Below are 18,813 nucleotides of genomic sequence, written 5' to 3' on the forward strand. Positions count from 1 at the left end.
TAAGTTAGGCTAGATTAGGTTAGGTTAGGTTAGGTTAGGTTTGGTTACTTTAAGTTAGGTTAGTTAAGTTAGGCTAGAGTAGGTTAGGTTAGGTAAGATTTGTCAGGAAAGAATACAAGTGTTTCCTAACGCAAGTCTTAGTCGTATGACCCGCAGCTGAAATTTTTGGTCATCTAACCGAGGCTTTCCACTGGCTTACCATTCCACCACTTTAAAAATTATGGTTATGATTATAACCATTAGATTTTTTGGCATTGTTTTTTTTTACCAACTCAGTCATTTCCCACCAATGTATGGTGCCACAATTTTTTTTTTTTCCGACAAGTCGGCCGTCTCCCACCGAGGCAGGGTGACCCAAAGAGAAAGAAAATCCCCAAAAAGAAAATACTTTCATCATCATTCAACACTTTCACCTCACTCACACATAATCACTGTTTTTGCAGAGGTGCCCAGAATACAACAGTTTAGAAGTATATTGGTAAAAATACACAATATATCTCTCCAAACTGCCAACTCAAACACCTCCTTTAGAGTGCAGGCATTGTACTTCCCATTTCCAGGACTCAAGTCCGGTTATATAAAATAACCAGTTTCCCTGAATCCCTTCACTAAACATTGCCCTGCTCACACTCCAACAGCTCGTCAGGTCCCAAATACCATTCGTCTCCCTCCACTCCTATCTAACATGCTCACACACGCTTGCTGGAAGTCCAAACCCCTCGCCCACAACACCTCCTTTACCCCCTCCCTCCAACCTTTTCGAGGATGACCCCTAACCCGCCTTCCTTCCCCTACAGATTTATACACTCTCCATGTTATTCTACTTTGATCCATTCTCTCTAAATGACCAAACCACCTCAACAAACCCTCTTCAGCCCTCTGACTAATACTTTTATTAACTCCACACCTTCTCCTAATTTCCACACTCTGAATTTTCTGCATAATATTTACACCACACATTGCCCTTAGATAGGACATCTCCACTGCCTCCAACCATCTCCTCGCTGCAGCATTTACAACCCAAGCTTCACACCCATATAAGAGTGTTGGTACTACTATACTTTCATACATTCCCTTCTTTGCCTCCATAGATAACATTTTTTGCCTCCACATATACCTCAATGCACCACTCACCTTTTTTCCTTCATCAATTCTATGATTAACCTCATCCTTCATAAATCCATCCGCTGACATGTCAACTCCCAAATATCTGAAAACATTCACTTCTTCCATACTTCTCCTCCCCAATTTGATATCCAATTTTTCTTTATCTAAATCATTTGATACTCTCATCACCTTACTCTTTTCTATGTTTACTTTCAACTTTCTACCTTTACACACACTCCCAAATTCGTCCACTAACTTTTGCAATTTTTCTTTAGAATCTCCCATAAGCACAGTATCATCAGCAAAAAGTAACTGTGACACTTCCCATTTTGTATTTAATTCCCCATAATTTAATCCCACCCCTCTCCCGAACACCCTAGCATTTACTTCTTTTACAACCCCATCTATAAATATATTAAACAACCATGGTGACATTACACATCCCTGTCTAAGACCTACTTTTACCGGGAAGTAGTCTCCCTCTCTTCTACACACCCTAACCTGAGCCTCACTATCCTCATAAAAACTCTTTACAGCATTTAGTAACTTACCACCTATTCTATATACTTGCAACATCTGCCACATTGTTCCTCTATCCACTCTATCATATGCCTTTTCTAAATCCAAAAATGCAATAAAAACTTCCCTACCTTTATCTAAATACTGCTCACATATAAGCTTCAATGTAAACACTTGATCTACACATCCCCTACCCACTCTAAAACCTCCCTGCTCATCCGCAATTCTACATTCTGTCTTACCTCTAATTCTTTCAATAATAACCCTACTGTACACTTTTCCTGGTATACTCAGTAAACTTCTTTCTTTCTTTCAACACACCGGCCATATCCCACCGAGGCGGGGTGGCCCAAAAGGAAAAACGAAAGTTTCTCCTTTTACATTTAGTAATATATACAGAAGAGGTTACTAGCCCCTTTCTCCCGGCATTTTAGTCGCCTCTTACAACACGCATGGCTTACGGAGGAAGAATTCTGTTCCACTTCCCCATGGAGATAAGAGGAAATAAACAAGAATAAGAACTAGAATAAAAATAGAAGAAAACCCAGAGGGGTGTGTATATATATGCTTGTACATGTATGTGTAGTGTGACCTAAGTGTAAGTAGAAGTAGCAAGATGTACCTGAAATCTTGCATGTTTATGAGACAGAAAAAAGGACACCAACAATCCTACCATCATGTAAAACAATTATAGGCTTTTGTTTTACACTCACTTGGCAGGACGGTAGTACCTCCCTGGGTGGTTGCTGTCTACCAACCTACTACCTAGGACTCAGTAAACTTATTCCTCTATAATTTTTACAATCACTTTTGTCCCCCTTCCCTTTATATAAAGGGACTATACACGCTCTCTGCCAATCCCTAGGTACCTTCCTCTCTTTTATACCTTCTCTTCCGCGGGGAGAAAACTGCATTGAACTCTCGTGAAAATTGTCTCATTTATCTCACCTTTAAAAATAAACGAAATAGATGCCACAAAATATTAAAACATAACTCAAATACCCCTCTAAACCAATACATCCTCATCCCTCCTTCAGTGACAACACTGTACTTTTTAAAATACAAAAAGGCACAATACCATAACTGGAACAACACACAAATAACCTGCACATAGGGGAAAGCAACTTTTGACACCATTTCGGTCTGACTTGGACCATTAACTAGTTAATATGACTAGTTCATGGATTCTAGTTGGCCCAAAACTTCATCATTAAGTTTCTTTCTTTGTGTGGGTTCTTTGTGTACTGCACTTTTTACCTCCAGGACTCAAGTCCAGCTAACTGTTTTCCCTGAATCCCTCAATAAATGTTATATTGATCACACTCCAACTGCAAATCAAATCCCTCAATAAGTGTTACGTTGATCATACTCCAACAGCACATCAAATTCCATAAACCACTTGTCTCCACTCCACTCTAACATAATCACATTTTTGCTGTCACAGCCTTCTACCTACCCTTTCCTTGAATGACCCTTACCCCTCCTTCTCCTCCTCCTCCTCCTCCTGTCTACTGCTTTATATATATCCACGTGGCTGACATATGCTCTTATATTCTTCCTAAATGAAGAACCATGTCAACACTCAATTATTTGTTCTCTGAATTATACATTTTAAATTCAGTGCCTTTTTTTAATTCCAACATTCCACATTCTCTGTATAGTATACACACCTTGCATTATTCTCAAACATGACATCTCCACAGCCTCAGCCCATGCAGAGGCGAGCATGTGTGAATGCTAGATTAGTATGTGTGGATGCTAGGTTAGTATGTGTGGATGCTAGGTTAGTATGCATGAATATTAGGTTAGCATGTGTGGATGCTAGGTTAGTATGTGTAGATGCTAGGTTAGTATGTGTGAATGCTAGGTTAGCATGTGTGGATGCTAGGTTAATATGTGTGGATGCTAGGTTAGCATGTGTGGATACTAGGTTAGCATGTGTGGTTGCTAGGTTACCATGTGTGGATGCTAGGTTAGTAAACATGAATGCCAGGTTACTATGTGTGAATGCTAAGCTACTACACTTAAATGCTAGGCTACTACGTGTGAATGCTAGGTTAGCATGTGCGGATGCTTGTTAGCATCACACATCTCTCCTCACTGCAATATTCAACACCATACCTCACACCCTCCCAAAAGTGTTGGCACCACATACCTATAGTACATTCCCTTTCTTGCCTCCACTGACAAACTTCTCTCTCCAAACATCCATCAACACTCCACCTGCCTTATTCCCTCATCCATTCTGTAATTTGCCTCGTCTGAAATATCCAAATACAGTGGTACCCCGAGTTTTGTACAGCTCCCAACTCAAACAATTATGTAAGTGTACTATTGTAAGTGCTATTGTAAGTGTATTTTTGGGGGTCTGAAATGGACTAATCTAATTTACATTATTCCTTATGGGAACAAATTTGTTTGGTAACGGAACTCGAACAGCCTTCTGGAACGAATTATGGCCGAAACTCGGGGTACCACTGTACATTCACTTCCTCCAATATGATATCCTGTCTTTCATGAAGAATAAAAATACACAATACCATGACTGGAACAATACACAAATAACTCACACATAGGAGAAAGAAACTTATGTCAATATTTTGCCCAACCTGGACAATATGTGTAACTTGTCAATGGTCCAAGTCGGACCGAAACATCGTCATAAGTTTCTTTCAACTATGTGCGGGTTATTTGTGTGCAGTCTTCATTGCCTAGACTTTGGTTTCAGATACATATATTAAAATCACTGTTTGAATAAAGCAGAACCATATTTATACTGTAGTCAAGAAACACTACTGATATATAAAGTACCTCAACATCATGTACAATATACCAGTTCCTTTGGGAATAAGTAGACCAGGCCAATGTATATGACAACTAGAATATACCAAGAAACTGCAAACTTTATTAATTCATTCAATGCTTTCTAGGTCAGAGCATCCATAAATGTCAGCCACATTCTGGCAAGACACCGTCAATACAAATTTTCATCCCCGCAAGTGACTTACGTCCGACTGCGACGCACCAACTTGGTGAGTAGATGCTGGGTAGCACAACTCACGAAAAAATAACACGATTACAAAAAAATCACGGAATGGGTGGGGTTGAAAGCCTAGTGGCTAACGCAATGGCCTGGGGTTTTACGACTCACTCGCCACCCGTTCTGTGGTTTGGGTGGCATGTCTGCCTTACACTCAGAACAGAGGTTGGGGAACCGGGGTAAATTATTTCAAATGAGGTAAAAAGGAAAATCTTAGGGGTCATGAAGACTTAATAAACATATGTAAATAAAATTGCACAAAAATTTATTTAATAAATGAGGCAAATTATGAAAGCTATATTTTCTCAAATAAGTAATTTTTAGTCTAGTGGGTAATTTTGCTGTACACAAATTTGCTTTGGGGTATTACCCAAAAAAGTTCACCAACCTCTGACGTAGTGGATAAGGGATCAATCCTCCATCCCTCCTAGTGCTAAGTTACCATATGTGTTTACAGCTCCACACGAATATTATGATCCAAGCTGCATGAGTTTTCCAGATTCTTCTGTATAATTTCTCCTATACAGTATTCCACAGACAATGATTTACAAAAGTAAGAAAAGCTAAGAAATAAATATATAAATCAGTTTTTTAATGCACCAGCCATCTCCCACCGAGGCAGGGTGACCTAGGAGGTAATTTACACGAGAGAAGGAGTTATTAGCCCCTTGCTTTTGGCATTTTAGTTGCCTCTTACAACATCCATGGCTTACAGAGGAAGGATTCTTTTCCATTTTTCCATGGAGAAAATTATTAAAAATAAATTTTCTATATGTATGTAGTATACTGAGAGAGCAATACACTGAATGTATGGGTAATACAACTGACTGATCATATATCACAATGCAACTTCAGAAATGGGAAAATAGAGATGAGAGGTATTTAGATATTATTATTATTATTATTATTATTATTATTATTATTATTATTATTATTATTATTATTATTAGTGAATATTATTGTGATTATTATTATTCTGATTATTTTTATTATTATTTGTGATTATGATTATTACTGTCATTATTATTATTATTATTATTATTATTATTATTGTGATTATTGTTAATGTTACTGTTTGGCATGCCTATATAAAAGGTGATATTTTCCACATTCCTGCTTTTTAACATACGCGAAGAATGATTTTGCAAACAGAACACCAATGACAAGGCTTCAGTAATGCACTAAGGTCTCCCTGGGTCTAAAGTACCAGCATCACTCTCCTAGAAAACTAATGTAAGATGTTCTGGGAAGTGTATAACTTACAGAATCCAACAGATGCCAAGATATGAGGGAATGGGTTAAGGTCGGTAGGGAGAATTTTTATGCTAATTCAAATGGCCGATAGCTACGATTAGCAAGAATATATGCTGTGGCCCACATGTCTTGTAAACACAATTATTATTGACAATGTTTTCACACACTGATTCGATCCTTGGTACAGGTGGAAACATTTGGGTCTGTTTCCTTGAGACACTTGCTGTCCCTGTTCACCTAGTAGTAAGTAGGTACTTGGGTGTTAGTCACCTTACACTTGCTATCACTGTTCACCTAGCAGTAAGTAGGTACTTGTGTGTTAGTCACCTTACACTTGCTGTCACTGTTCACCTAGCAGTAAGTAGGTACTTGGGTATTAGTCACCTTACACTTGCTGTCCCTGTTCACCTAGAAGTAAGTAGGCACCTGGGTGTTAGCCACCTTACACTTGCTGTCACCGTTCACCTAGTAGTAAGTAGGTACTTGAGTGTTAGTCACCTTACACCTGCTGTCACTGTTCACCTAGCAGTAAGTAGGTACCTGGGTGTTAGTCGGCTGGTGTGGGTCACATGCTGGGGACAAAATTGACCTAAGTTGTGGGAAATGCTCTGCATAACCAGGGACTTTCTATATAGTATGTCACTGATGTAAGCTATGGTCTGTATAAGCTGTATCATGTACTTGTAGAAATATTATTATTATTATTATTATTATTATTATTATTATTATTATTATTATTATTATTATTATTATTATTATTGCATTTTACTGTATATTTTAACTATGTAAATTAAAAAAAGAAAAATGAGAGAAAAATGCTTCACATCAATTGTCCTTGACAGCCCAGAGCTAGGGCAAAAACAAGTGAACTGGCGCCACCTTAGGTTCTATAAATATCCCTGAGCATCCCCTGGCCCGTCTCTGGCATGGTATCAATTGACTACGTATTACATATACCAAGATTTACCACCTTGGCACAGTGGCGGCACTGTGTAACAGCGAAGGATTTATACGACAAGAATGTATGTACGCATTGGCCTTATGTGGCGTACCATGTGTTGGCATCCGGAAATGACTGGCCGTGAGGGCATCTCTACAATGTTTGCTAGCCTCCCCTTGCTTACATCATACCTCATTATTCCTTACCCCTCCCATTCCTTGGGCACTTAGACGTTTAGTGCTTCTCCCATGACCATGATAATACAATAATAATAATAATTTGTTTTTTAAAACAGTGGCCACCTCCCACTGAGGCAGGGTGATCCAAAAAAGAAACACTTTCACCATCATTCACACTATCACTGTCTTGCCAGATGTGTGTAGATATCACAACAACAACAATAATAATAATAATAATAATAATAATAAAAAAATAATAATGCCTGCACTCTGAAGGAGGGGTGTTAATGTTGCAGTTTAAAAACTGTAGTGTAAAGCACCCTTCTGGCAAGACAGTGATGGAGTGAATGATGGTGAAAGTTTTTCTTTTTCGGGCCACCCTGCCTTGGTGGGAATTGGCCAATGTGATATTAAAAAAAAAAAAAAAAAATAATAATAATAATAATAATAATAATAATAATAATAATAATAATAATAATATTTACTTCCTTTACAACCCCATCTATAAATATATTAAACAACCATGGTGACATTACACATCCCTGTCTAAGATAACTATCCTCATAAAAACTCTTTACAGCATTTAATAATAATACATTCTGTCTTACCTCTCGATGGGGGAAGTGGAACAGAATTCTTCCTCCCCCCCTGCTTTTAACATTTCTGTCATGATCCCATCAGCCATGCTGTAATGCCTCACGTAAGCTCTTCTTCACTCCTAAAAGATGGTATACCTCCCTGACCAGTGCATGAATGCCGGGAGCAAGGGACTAGTAACCCCTTCTCCTGTATACCTTACTAAATTTCAAAAGAGAAACTTTCATTTTTCTTATTAGGTCACCCTGCCTCGGTGGGATACAAATAGTTTGTTGAAAAAAAAATAATAATCTGAATTGTGATATCAACACACTTCTGGCAAGACAGCAACTGAATGAATGACGGTGAATGTGTTTTCTTCTTTAGGTCACCTTGCCTTGGTAGGGGACAGCTGTTGAGGTAAAAACAAATAATAATAATAATACACCATGCGAGACGTTCACGTACTGACATGATACGTGTATCATTCAAGGAGTGAGAACAGTCTGGCAGACAAGCTGCCTAACTATAAAAGTGACAGCACTGACAAAGTCGGCAGTGTGAGAATGTTAAGGTAAACTGTAGAAGGATGTTAGCATTTAGGTGTAAAGATCTGAAGATAAATTCCCATGGCAATAAAGAACAAAAATAATATTATACTGTGGCTGGTACAATTCACAGATAACCCTCCACAGCACAACAAGCCTCCATGTGAGAGTCTTGCATCCTCTACAGCAATGGTGAGGATACAACAAGCCTCCATGTGAGAGTCTTGCATCCTCCACAGCATTGGTGAGGATACAACAAGCCTCCATGTGAGAGTTACATCCTCCACAGCAATGTTGAGGATACAACAAGCCTCCATCTGTGTGTGTAGTCTTACACCCTCCACAGCACAACCACATCACTCTCCAAGTCTTCATCACTTTATCTTGATTCACTGTATACCAATTTCAACCATCATTTCGTTACATGTGATATATAGTAATCCCAATATATCCACAGGGAAATATGTTCCAAGACCTACCGTGGATACTTGAAACCACGGATAGTAGTGAACCCTAAAAGTCGTTTTTCATTTACATACCTTTGATAGTTTAACTGATAAATTACGAACAATAAGTGGAGAATTAACACTTTTTCACTGAGGGGAAGCACTTTACAGCTTCTCCTAGCCTTGAAGAACTGCCATCATTACTACAGTGGACCCCCGCATAGCGATATTAATCCGTGCAAGAGAGCTCATTGTTATGCGAAATTATCGTTATGCGAATGAACTTTCCCCATAAGAAATAATGGAAATCAAATTAATCCGTGCAAGACACCCAAAAGTATGAAAAAAAAAATTTACCACATGAAATATACATTTTCCTACACACAAAGAGAAGGATACATGCACAATATATATTGTGCATGTACTACTCTACTAAATGAAGAATAAATGACACTTACCTTTATTGAAGATGCAGCAATGACTGATGAGACACTGTGTCCTGGGAGTGCCTTTTCCTCCTGAGTACTGTAGGTCCTGTTTGGCATTTTCTTCCAGAACAGGCCTTATCACACTGTGTATGCCACTACGATTCTTAAATCTCTCAAACCAACCTTTGCTGGCTTTAAATTCACCAATATGAGCACTAGTTCCAGGCATTTTTCCCTGTGTGGGTTGCATCCTGGGAGACAAGATTAAGGACCCCAATGGAAATAAGTTAGACAGTCTTCGATGACATTGACTTTTTTGGGTTATCCTGGGTGGCAAATCCTCTGGGGTTAATTGTTTCTTGGTATTCTCAATAAGCCACACCAACAATGGTGCTACAGCAGCAGCAGCAGCAGCTGACAGTGCTACAGCAGCAGCAGACGATGCTACAGCAGCAGCAGCTGACAGTGCTACAGCAGCAGCAGCAGCAGCTGACAGTGCTACAGCAGCAGCAGACAATGCTACAGCAGCAGCAGACGGTACTACAGCAGCAGCAGCAGCTGACGGTGGTACAGCAGCAGCAGCAGCTGACAGTGCTACAGCAGCAGCAGACGATGCTACAGCAGCAGCAGACGGTACTACAGCAGCAGCAGACAGTACTACAGCAGCAGCAGCAGCAGCAGCAGCAGCAGCAGCAGCAGCTGACAGTGGTACAGCAGCAGCAGCAGCTGTACCACCAAGAGTAGCGATGGTTGATTGGGGTTTATTATACAACCTGGCCAGCTCGGAGACACGCACTCCACTTTCATACTTATCAATGATCTTTTTCTTCATCTCTATAGTACAGTGGACCCCCGGTTAACGATATTTTTTCACTCCAGAAGTATGTTCAGGTGCCAGTACTGACCGAATTTGTTCCCATAAGGAATATTGTGAAGTAGATTAGTCTATTTCAGACCCCGAAACATACACGTACAAATGCACTTACTTAAATACACTTACATAATTGGTCACATTTGGAGGCAATCGTTATGCGAGGGTCCACTGTAATTCTCACCCTTATTGCTGTAGGGTTGGCACTAGAAGCTTTCTTGGGGCCCATGGTCACTTATTTTGCAGATAAAAATCACCAAAAACACTGTAATAATACGAAATGTTCCGATTGTATGCTTGGATGTTACCGCGGAGGCTGGCTGGTAAACAATGCCACCAGCGGAACATGTGAGCGTGGCTCAGGCCGCATATAGACGTGTCTCGGACGAACAGCGTTGAGCGGGTTTTTTAGCGGTATGCGAGGCAAAATCTTAGCGATAAAATGTAGTGGTATGCGGATTTAACGTTATGTAAGGCCAACGGTATACGGGGTCCACTGTACTTTGGTGCCATTATTAAGCCAAACTAAGGTTTATTTTCAGGCCACAGTAAACAGCGAATAACTAAAACCATGGAAAGTAGACCTGCAGATATGGTGGTCCTACTTTATATATAAATTTGTTGTAAGCAACCTGTGTGGTTCACAAAATGCAGTCAAAACTTTTATTATACAACAGTGGTGCTGGTCTGCTGCCCTTAGCACAGTGGCTATATCCCTGGAATATATCTTATACTCCTGGAATATATTTTATATCTTGGAATATATCTTATATCCTGGAATACAGTGGAACCTCTACTTACGAGTTTAATCCGTTCCGTGACCTTGCTCACGTCTGGATTTGCTCGTTTGCAGAGTCAATGTTCCTCATTTAAATTAATTGAAATGGAATTAATTCATTCCAGTGGAATTCCAGGCACCATAAAATACTTCAACAATTTCCCTAATATCAACTCTACAGCTTATTTATCTATCACAATTCATTTAATATGACATAATAAACAATGTAAATAGCACAGAAACCTGATATATACTCTAGAATGAATAAAATATGTCATTATGTGACAAGTGGAGGTGGCCACAACTGCTCCAGCATTGTTGTGGTAAACACTGCCATCTAGTGACAGCCTTTTGAAGCTGTCTATTATTATAATTATTATTATATAGTACATTATTATTATTATACATATTATTATTATATAGTACATTATTATTATTATACATATTATTATACGTATTACATTGTTATTATTATTATTATTATTATTATTATTATTATTATTATTATTATTATTATTAGAATATAAATAATTTGGAACTTTTATTCACACAAAAATAGAAGATTTACTGTTATGTAGATTACCGCATTATTGTAATAATTGTATAAATGATGTCAATACATTCATAACTGCATACTGAACATAGGCAAAAATAGAACATTTCTGCTATTTTGAGCTCATTTTCAAGGTACATGTACTTCTCGTCATGAAACCATTGAAATCATATTTATTTCTGTAATATGTCTTCTATTCTATCAATGAGACCAAAAAAACGAGAATATAACCATAACAACCATACAAAAACACCGCTAAGGGGCGGCTAATTGCTGAGAAGTGACCTCCATTATTTATGGTCCGATTTCTTTCATTTTTGGTGTACGTTAAGAAGCATCTTTCCATCATACATTGCCCAAGTTTCAATAAGATAGCCCAACAAGCATATGAGATCCAATTCCCTAGATCAAGAGCAAGAGCCCCTCACCAGCATCAAGGAACCTCCTTAGAGGCCCGCTCGCTTATGGAAATTTCGCTAGCGTATGGAACCAAAAAATCGACCAATCGACTGCTCATATTTGGAAAAGCTCGCACGTGGATGTGCTCGCAAGTGGAGGTTCCACTGTATATCTTATATCCTGGAATATGTCTTATAAATAACAAAAAAGGCACAATATCATGACTGAAACAATACAACAAATGACCCGCATATAGGAGAGAGGAGGGTTTTTTGTTGTATATGTTTTTATGAGGATAGTGAGGCTCAGGTTAGGGAGTGTAGAAGAGAGGGAGATTACTTCCCGGTAAAATTAGGTCTTAGACAGGGATGTGTAATGTCACCGTGGTTGTTTAATAGAGTGGACCCCCACCATACGATGGCATCACCTTACGTTAAATCCAACATACGATACATTTTAACGCAAAAATTTTGCCTCACCTCATGCGATTCATCCGAGACGCGTCCCCCGTGTGGCCTAAGCGTGCCTCAGCTGCCCCGTGGGTGCCAGTGTTTACAAGCCAGCCAGTGCAGTCGCATCCACGCATACAATCAGAACATTTCATATTATCACAGTGTTTCTAATGATTGTACCTGCAAAATAAGTCACCATGGGCCCCAAGAAAGCTTCTAGTGCCAACTGTGCAGTAACAATGGTGAAAATTACTATGGAAATGAAGAAAGAGATAATTGCTAAGTACGAAAGTGGAGTGCGTGTCTCGAAGCTGGCCATGTTGTATACCAAACCCCAATCAACCATCGCTACCATTGTGGCCAAGAAAACGGCAATCAAGGAAGCTGTTCTTGCAAAAGGCGCAAGTTTGTTTTTGAAACAGAGATCGTAAGTACTCGAAGATGTTGAGAGACTGTTAATGGTGTGGATAAACGAAAAACAGATAGCAGGAGATACCATCTCTCAAGTGATCATATGTAAAAAGGGTGGGAAATACGTACTATCGTACCACTGTCAGCTGTTGCTGCACCACAGTCAGCTGCTGCTGCACCAGTCAGCTGTTGCTGAACCATGGTCAGCTGCTGCTGCTGCACCACGGTCAGCTGCTGCTGCACCACCGTCAGCTGTTGCTGCACCACGGTCAGCTGTTGCTGAACCACGGTGAGCTGCTGCTGCACCACAGTCAGCTGCTGCTGCACCACAGTCAGCTGCTGCTGCACCACCATCAGCTGTTTCTGACCAACATGACTCATCCCAAACCTGTCCATCCAGCCTGAGCGCCTTAGCTGGACTGCCATCATTGTTTACAAGCCAGGGTGGCCGCTTGCATGCATACATTCGATACATTTTGTATTATTCCATTGTTTATAGTGCTTGTAACTGCTAAATATGCCACCATGGGCCCAAAGAAAGCTTCTAGTGCCACCCCTATGGTAAAAAGGGTGAGAAATATGTACTATCGTACCACGGTCAGCTGCAGCTGCTGCACCACCATCAGCTGTTGCAGCACCACAGTTGGCTGTTGCTGCACCACGGTCAGCTGTTGCTGCACCACAGTCAGCTGTTGCTGAACCATGGTCAGCTGCTGTTGCACCATGGTCAGCTGTTGCTGCACCATGGTCAGCTGTTGCTGAACCATGGTCAGCTGTTGTTGCACCATGGTCAGCTGCTGCTGCACCACGGTCAGCTGCTGCTGCACCAGTCAGCTGTTGCTGAATCACGGTCAGCTGCTGTTGCACCACGGTGAGCTGCTGCTGCTGCACCACAGCCAGCTGCTGTTACACCACCGTCAGCTGCTGCTGCACCATGGTCAGCTGTTGCTGCACCACGGTCAGCTGTTGCTGCACCATGGTCAGCTGGTCCTAGTGGCATTAAAAGAAGATGGGAAGTAACCCTGGAAAAGGACGTGCTACCTAAAGTCCTAATGGAAGAGGATTCCCCTTCTAAACATTAACAATTTCCATACTCTACCCTCCTCCCATCCCATCAATCATCACCAGATCTTCAATAAAGGTAAATGTCAGTTTGTGTGTATTAAAATTAATATTTCATGTGGCAAAAATAATTTTTTTTTCATACTTTGTGGTGTCTTGCATAGATTAATTTGATTTTCATTATTTCTTATGGGGAAAATTAATTCACCTTACGATAATTTCAGCATACGATGAGCTCTCAGGAACGGATTAATATCGTAAGGTGGGGGTCCACTGTATATTTATAGATGGGGTTGTAAAAGAAGTAAATGCTAGGGTTTTCGGGAGAGGGGTGGGATTAAATTATGGGGAATCAAATACAAAATGGGAATTGACACAGTTGCTTTTTGCTGATGATACTGTGCTTATGGGAGATTCTAAAGAAAAATTGCAAAAGTTAGTGGACGAGTTTGGAAGTGTGTGTAAAGGTAGAAAGTTGAAAGTGAACATAGAAAAGAGTAAGGTGATGCGGGTATCAAATGATTTAGATAAAGAAAAATTGGATATCAAATTGGGGAGGAGGAGTATGGAAGAAGTGAATGTTTTCAGATACTTGGGGGTTGACGTGTTGGTGGATGGATTTATGAAGGATGAGGTTAATCATAGAATTGATGAGGGAAAAAAGGTGAGTGGTGCATTGAGGTATATGTGGAGACAAAAAATGTTTTCTATGGAGGCAAAGAAGGGAATGTATGAATGGGTGTAAAGCTTGGGTTGTGAATGTAGCAGAGAGGAGGCGGTTGCAGGCAGTGGAGATGTCGTCTAAGGGCAATGTGTGGTGTAAATATTATGCAGAAAATTCAGAGTGTGGAAATTAGGAGAAGGTGTGGAGTTAATAAAAGTATTAGTCAGAGGGCTGAAGAGGGATTGTTGAGGTGGTTTGGTCATTTAGAGAGAATGGATCAAAGTAGAATGACATGGAGAGCATTTAAATCTGTAGGGAAAGGAAGGCGGGGTAGGGGTCATCCTCAAAAAGGTTGGAAGGAAAGGGTAAGGGAGGTTTTTTGAGCAAGCTGCTTGGACTTCCAGCAGGCGTGTGTGAGCGTGTTCGATAGGAGTGAATGGGGACGAATGGTAATTTGGACCTGACGAGCTGTTGGAGCATGAGCAGGGTAATATTTAGTGAAGGGATTCAGGGAAACCGGTTATTTTTATATAGACAGACTTGAGTCCTGGAAATGGGAAGTACAATGCCTGCACTCTAAAGGAGGGGTTCGAGATAGTGGCAGTTTGGAGGGGCATGCTGTGTATCTTTATACGTATATGCTTCTAAACTGTTGTGTTCTGAGCACCTCTGCAAAAACAGTGATTATGTGTGAGTGAGGTGAAAGTGTTGAATGATGATGAAAGTATTTTCTTTTTGGGGATTTTCTTTCTTTTTGGGTCACCCTGCCTCGGTGGGAGACAGCCGACTTGTTAAAAAAAAAAAATGTCTTATACCCTTGAAATATATCTTATATCCCTGGAATATATCTTATACCCCTAGAATATATCTTTTATCCTTGGAATATATCTTATGCCCTTGGAATATATCTACTATGTAAAGCCAGGAACACCTATACACTTTCCTTCAACTAATATTCCAAATGCACTCATTACGTCTACATGCTTACAATGCCTGGTAGGCAAAGCACTCACTGCACATGCTGAGTGTCCGGGTTCAAGTCCTGGCAAGGATGGAAACATTGGGCGTGTTTCCTTACACCTGTTGTCCCTTTTCATCCATCAGTAAAATGGGTACCTGGATGTTAGGTGATTGGTGTGGGTCGCATCCTGGGACAAAATTAACCTAATTTGCCCGAAATGCTATGCATAACAAGGGGCTTTCTATACAGTAGTATGTTAATGATATCAGCTAGGCCTGTATACCTTGTACAAAACTACGGTAGAATGCGTGCTCCCCTGAACCATACAGTTGAGTAAACGTCAGTAACGGTTGAATGGTCACCCTAGTGGTGGTCGGATAAGAAGACAGGGACATCTGACACGACAGGAAAGAAGCTTTGAAAAATGCACACAAAGCTGAGGCTCTGCTCCATGTAGGTCAGAGAATCCAGCAATCACTGTACACTATCGATAAATTGTAAGTAAGCTCTTGATTTAACAACCCTATTCAGTGGGCTTCAGAAATACGAGACAAAATAGACTGGATCAACTGCTTCACAAACAATGGACAAAGATCACTGGTCACACACTGTTCCAGGGGGCTGTTCAAATAGCAAGTTGTACGAATATTGAATCAATTTTTCCCAAGAGAAATAACGCAAATTGGATTAATCCGTTCTGCAATGAGATTTTTTTTCACTTTAATTGTTGTTCTCACTGCTTTCCTTTTAGGCTTGTCTGGATCACAAGCTCATCATCATCCACCAAGATGACCATTACTGAACACCTCCTCCACCAAATCGAGGGTCTAATCCAGGGAGTCCCCAACCTTGTCTATGCTGCATCCCATACAAAAGTAATAGCATATTTGAAGATGAAGAAGTCAAATTTTTAATTTTTGAATCACACACTGAACCAAATAAAGTACAGGCACTCCTCATTTAATGACCAAGTTCTGTTCTGCATTCACAGTAAACTTCTTCCATTCTTTCCTCTTCCAAGTGCTGCTATGCTTCCAACTCTATTAAATCTTCATAAGTTAGCTCTCCCTTGACGAAAGTCCTCGTACAGCATACAATACTGACTGGCCAGAGAGCTGGTCATAAGTCTGCATGGTTGTTAACAGGTAGGTTGTTAAGTGAGGAGTGTCTGCACTGTGAATGAACAAACTAACCTCAAAAAAATAGCTTATAATTGCCATCTCACACCCCCTGGAGGTGCCTGGATCCCAGGTTGGGAACCTCTGGTCTAATGTAATTCCAACACTGCTTTTTCTAAAAGAAAAAAAATATAAAAATGTACATACCTTGTGAGCTTGGCACCGATCGCTTCTCTAAATTCCTTCCTATCATTCTCGGACTGTACAGGGATGATATTTCTATCAATGAGGTCTTGTTTGTTGGGTCGGCACTTTAGTTTCTGAGCAAGGCTATCTCTTCTCGCCACTTTTGTGGCTAGACGATCTGTAAATATTTGTAAAAATAAAATTAGTATAATTAATTAGGGGATGGTAGTGGAAGAAAATAATTAAACAGTCCCAAGGAGAAATCACTTTATTTTTCTCTGAGTGCATTTATTCTCTTCTCCAAGTCTAAAGGTCACTATTTAACACTAGTGGTACCGCCCCAAGGTAAACCCTGAATAGCCTCGATGCAGACTTGAAATAACAGACAAAATTCACTTGGTAAATTGTCCGGTTAGCCAGACTTGAGTCCTGGAGGTGTGAAGTACAGTGTCTGCACTCTAAAGGAGAGGTCTAGGATATCTGCTGTTTAGAGGGGCATCTGAACTGTTGTATATGCATGCCTCTGGCAAGACAGTGATAGTGTGAATGATGGGGAAAGTGTTTCTTTCTCGGGTCACCCTGCCTCAGCGGAAGATGGCCAGCGTGTCAAAAAAAAAAAAAAAAAAAAAAAAAAAAAAAAAAAAAAAAAAAAAAAGGTAAATTGTGTATACAGTCTTATTACTGTTTTACATCATCCATGTCTTTAAAATAATTTTTTTACATCATCCATATCTCTTAAAATAATTTTTTTAAACAACATTCATTTCTCTAAAATAAACACTGAAAATAATATCGCTCTATCTTTTAACAACCTTCAAGGGTAATGGGGTGCCTTAACCCTTTCAGTGTTGGCCCCACTGTATCACGAATTTAAAGCCAGTGTTGGTCCCATAGTATAAGGCCATAAGCTCAGCTCACTCAGATAAGCTGTGAGCTATAAATTTAGGCCTAGATATGACAGAATGGTTTATGCAGTAAGTGTGCACCAAATAAAAAAAAATCCTGCAGCACACAGTGCATAATGAGAGAAAAAACACAACAGTGTTTTTGATTTAAAACAGCAACTTTGTAGTATATTTTCATAAGGATTTTATGGTTGTATTTTCGGTCTCTTGGTCTCAAGATAGAATAGAAAGAATACTAGCAAAACAGATGAGTTTGGTCGACTGAAACAATAGAATTGGCCAAAAATAGAGCATAAAGTGGGCAAAATCACCACTGCATAAATATCGCCAAGACCACTTACTTCGTGAGAGCATAATTCTGTAAGTTTTCTATCAAAATTTCATGCTTTTGGTTTGATTACCTTCCAAAAAAGATTCTCTATTATTTCATAAATCTTTTTTTTTTTTAAATTCTTTGACCCTGGGAACAAGTTTGCGAGCAGGGGTTGTGACACTGACAGGGTTAAGGACGTTTGTAATGACTGCTTGATGACCTGAGGGTGTTTCTAATGGCTGCATGATGACTTAAGGGAGCTAATGGCTGCATGATGAATTAAGGGAGCTAATGGCTGCATGATGAATTAAGGGAGCTAATGGCTGCATGATGAATTAAGGGAGCTAATGGCTGCATGATGAATTAAGGGAGCTAATGGCTGCATGATGAATTAAGGGAGCTAATGGCTGCATGATGAATTAAGGGAGCTAATGGCTGCATGATGAATTAAGGGAATTTGTAATGGCTGCTTGATGACTTGAGGGAGTTTGTAATGGCTGCATGATGACTTATGGGAGTTTGTAATGGCTGCATGATGACTTATGGGAGTTTGTAATGGCTGCATGATGACTTATGGGAGTTGGTAATGGCTGCACAGTGACTTAACCCTTTGACTGTCGCAACCCCAAATCCTGAAGTGTCTTCTGGTGTCGAAAAATATTTGAAAAAAACAAAAAATATTTTTTCTTGTGAAATGATAGAGAATCTTTTCCCGATGGTAACGACACCAAAAGTATGAAATTTGATCAAAAACTTATGGAATTATGCTCTTGTGAAGTTAGCGACCTAGGCGATATTTATGCATCAGCAATTTCGCCCACTTTGAGCCCTATTTTCGGCCAATTCCATGGTTCCATTGACCAAATTCATAGCTATTTCTTTAGAACTCCATTTGTTCTATTGATTGAGTACAAGAAATTGCCCATTTACTAATTTCAACTACCCAATAAAGTGGTCAGAAATTAGCAATTTGGCCAATTTCCCGCAAATTAAAAAATGCCGATTTCAAAATAGGGTCCAGAATGAACAATGCAGACATTCCTAGCACTAAAATAACATTTTTCTCTGTTCATCAGTCACGTCTCCAGGCCCCTCTTATATTA

General features: G+C 39.9%; 1 protein-coding gene across 8 annotated transcripts in view; it reads right to left on the bottom strand.

Annotated features, from left to right (window-relative positions):
* LOC128687247 (phosphatase and actin regulator 2-like) overlaps window positions 1–18,813 on the bottom strand; it is a 1,174,904-nt gene that overhangs the window by 121,170 nt on the left and 1,034,921 nt on the right. For 7 of the 8 annotated variants that reach the window (XM_070098451.1, XM_070098450.1, XM_070098448.1 and 4 more), the window contains one exon: window positions 16,514–16,670. In XM_070098451.1, coding sequence (XP_069954552.1) covers window positions 16,514–16,670 — 157 coding nt within the window. The remainder of the gene's footprint in view (window positions 1–16,513; window positions 16,671–18,813) is intronic. The other variant, XM_070098449.1, reaches the window with a different exon arrangement.

Source organism: Cherax quadricarinatus, chromosome 62 (assembly GCF_038502225.1).
Source record: "Cherax quadricarinatus isolate ZL_2023a chromosome 62, ASM3850222v1, whole genome shotgun sequence".
Lineage (NCBI taxonomy): Eukaryota > Metazoa > Arthropoda > Malacostraca > Decapoda > Parastacidae > Cherax > Cherax quadricarinatus.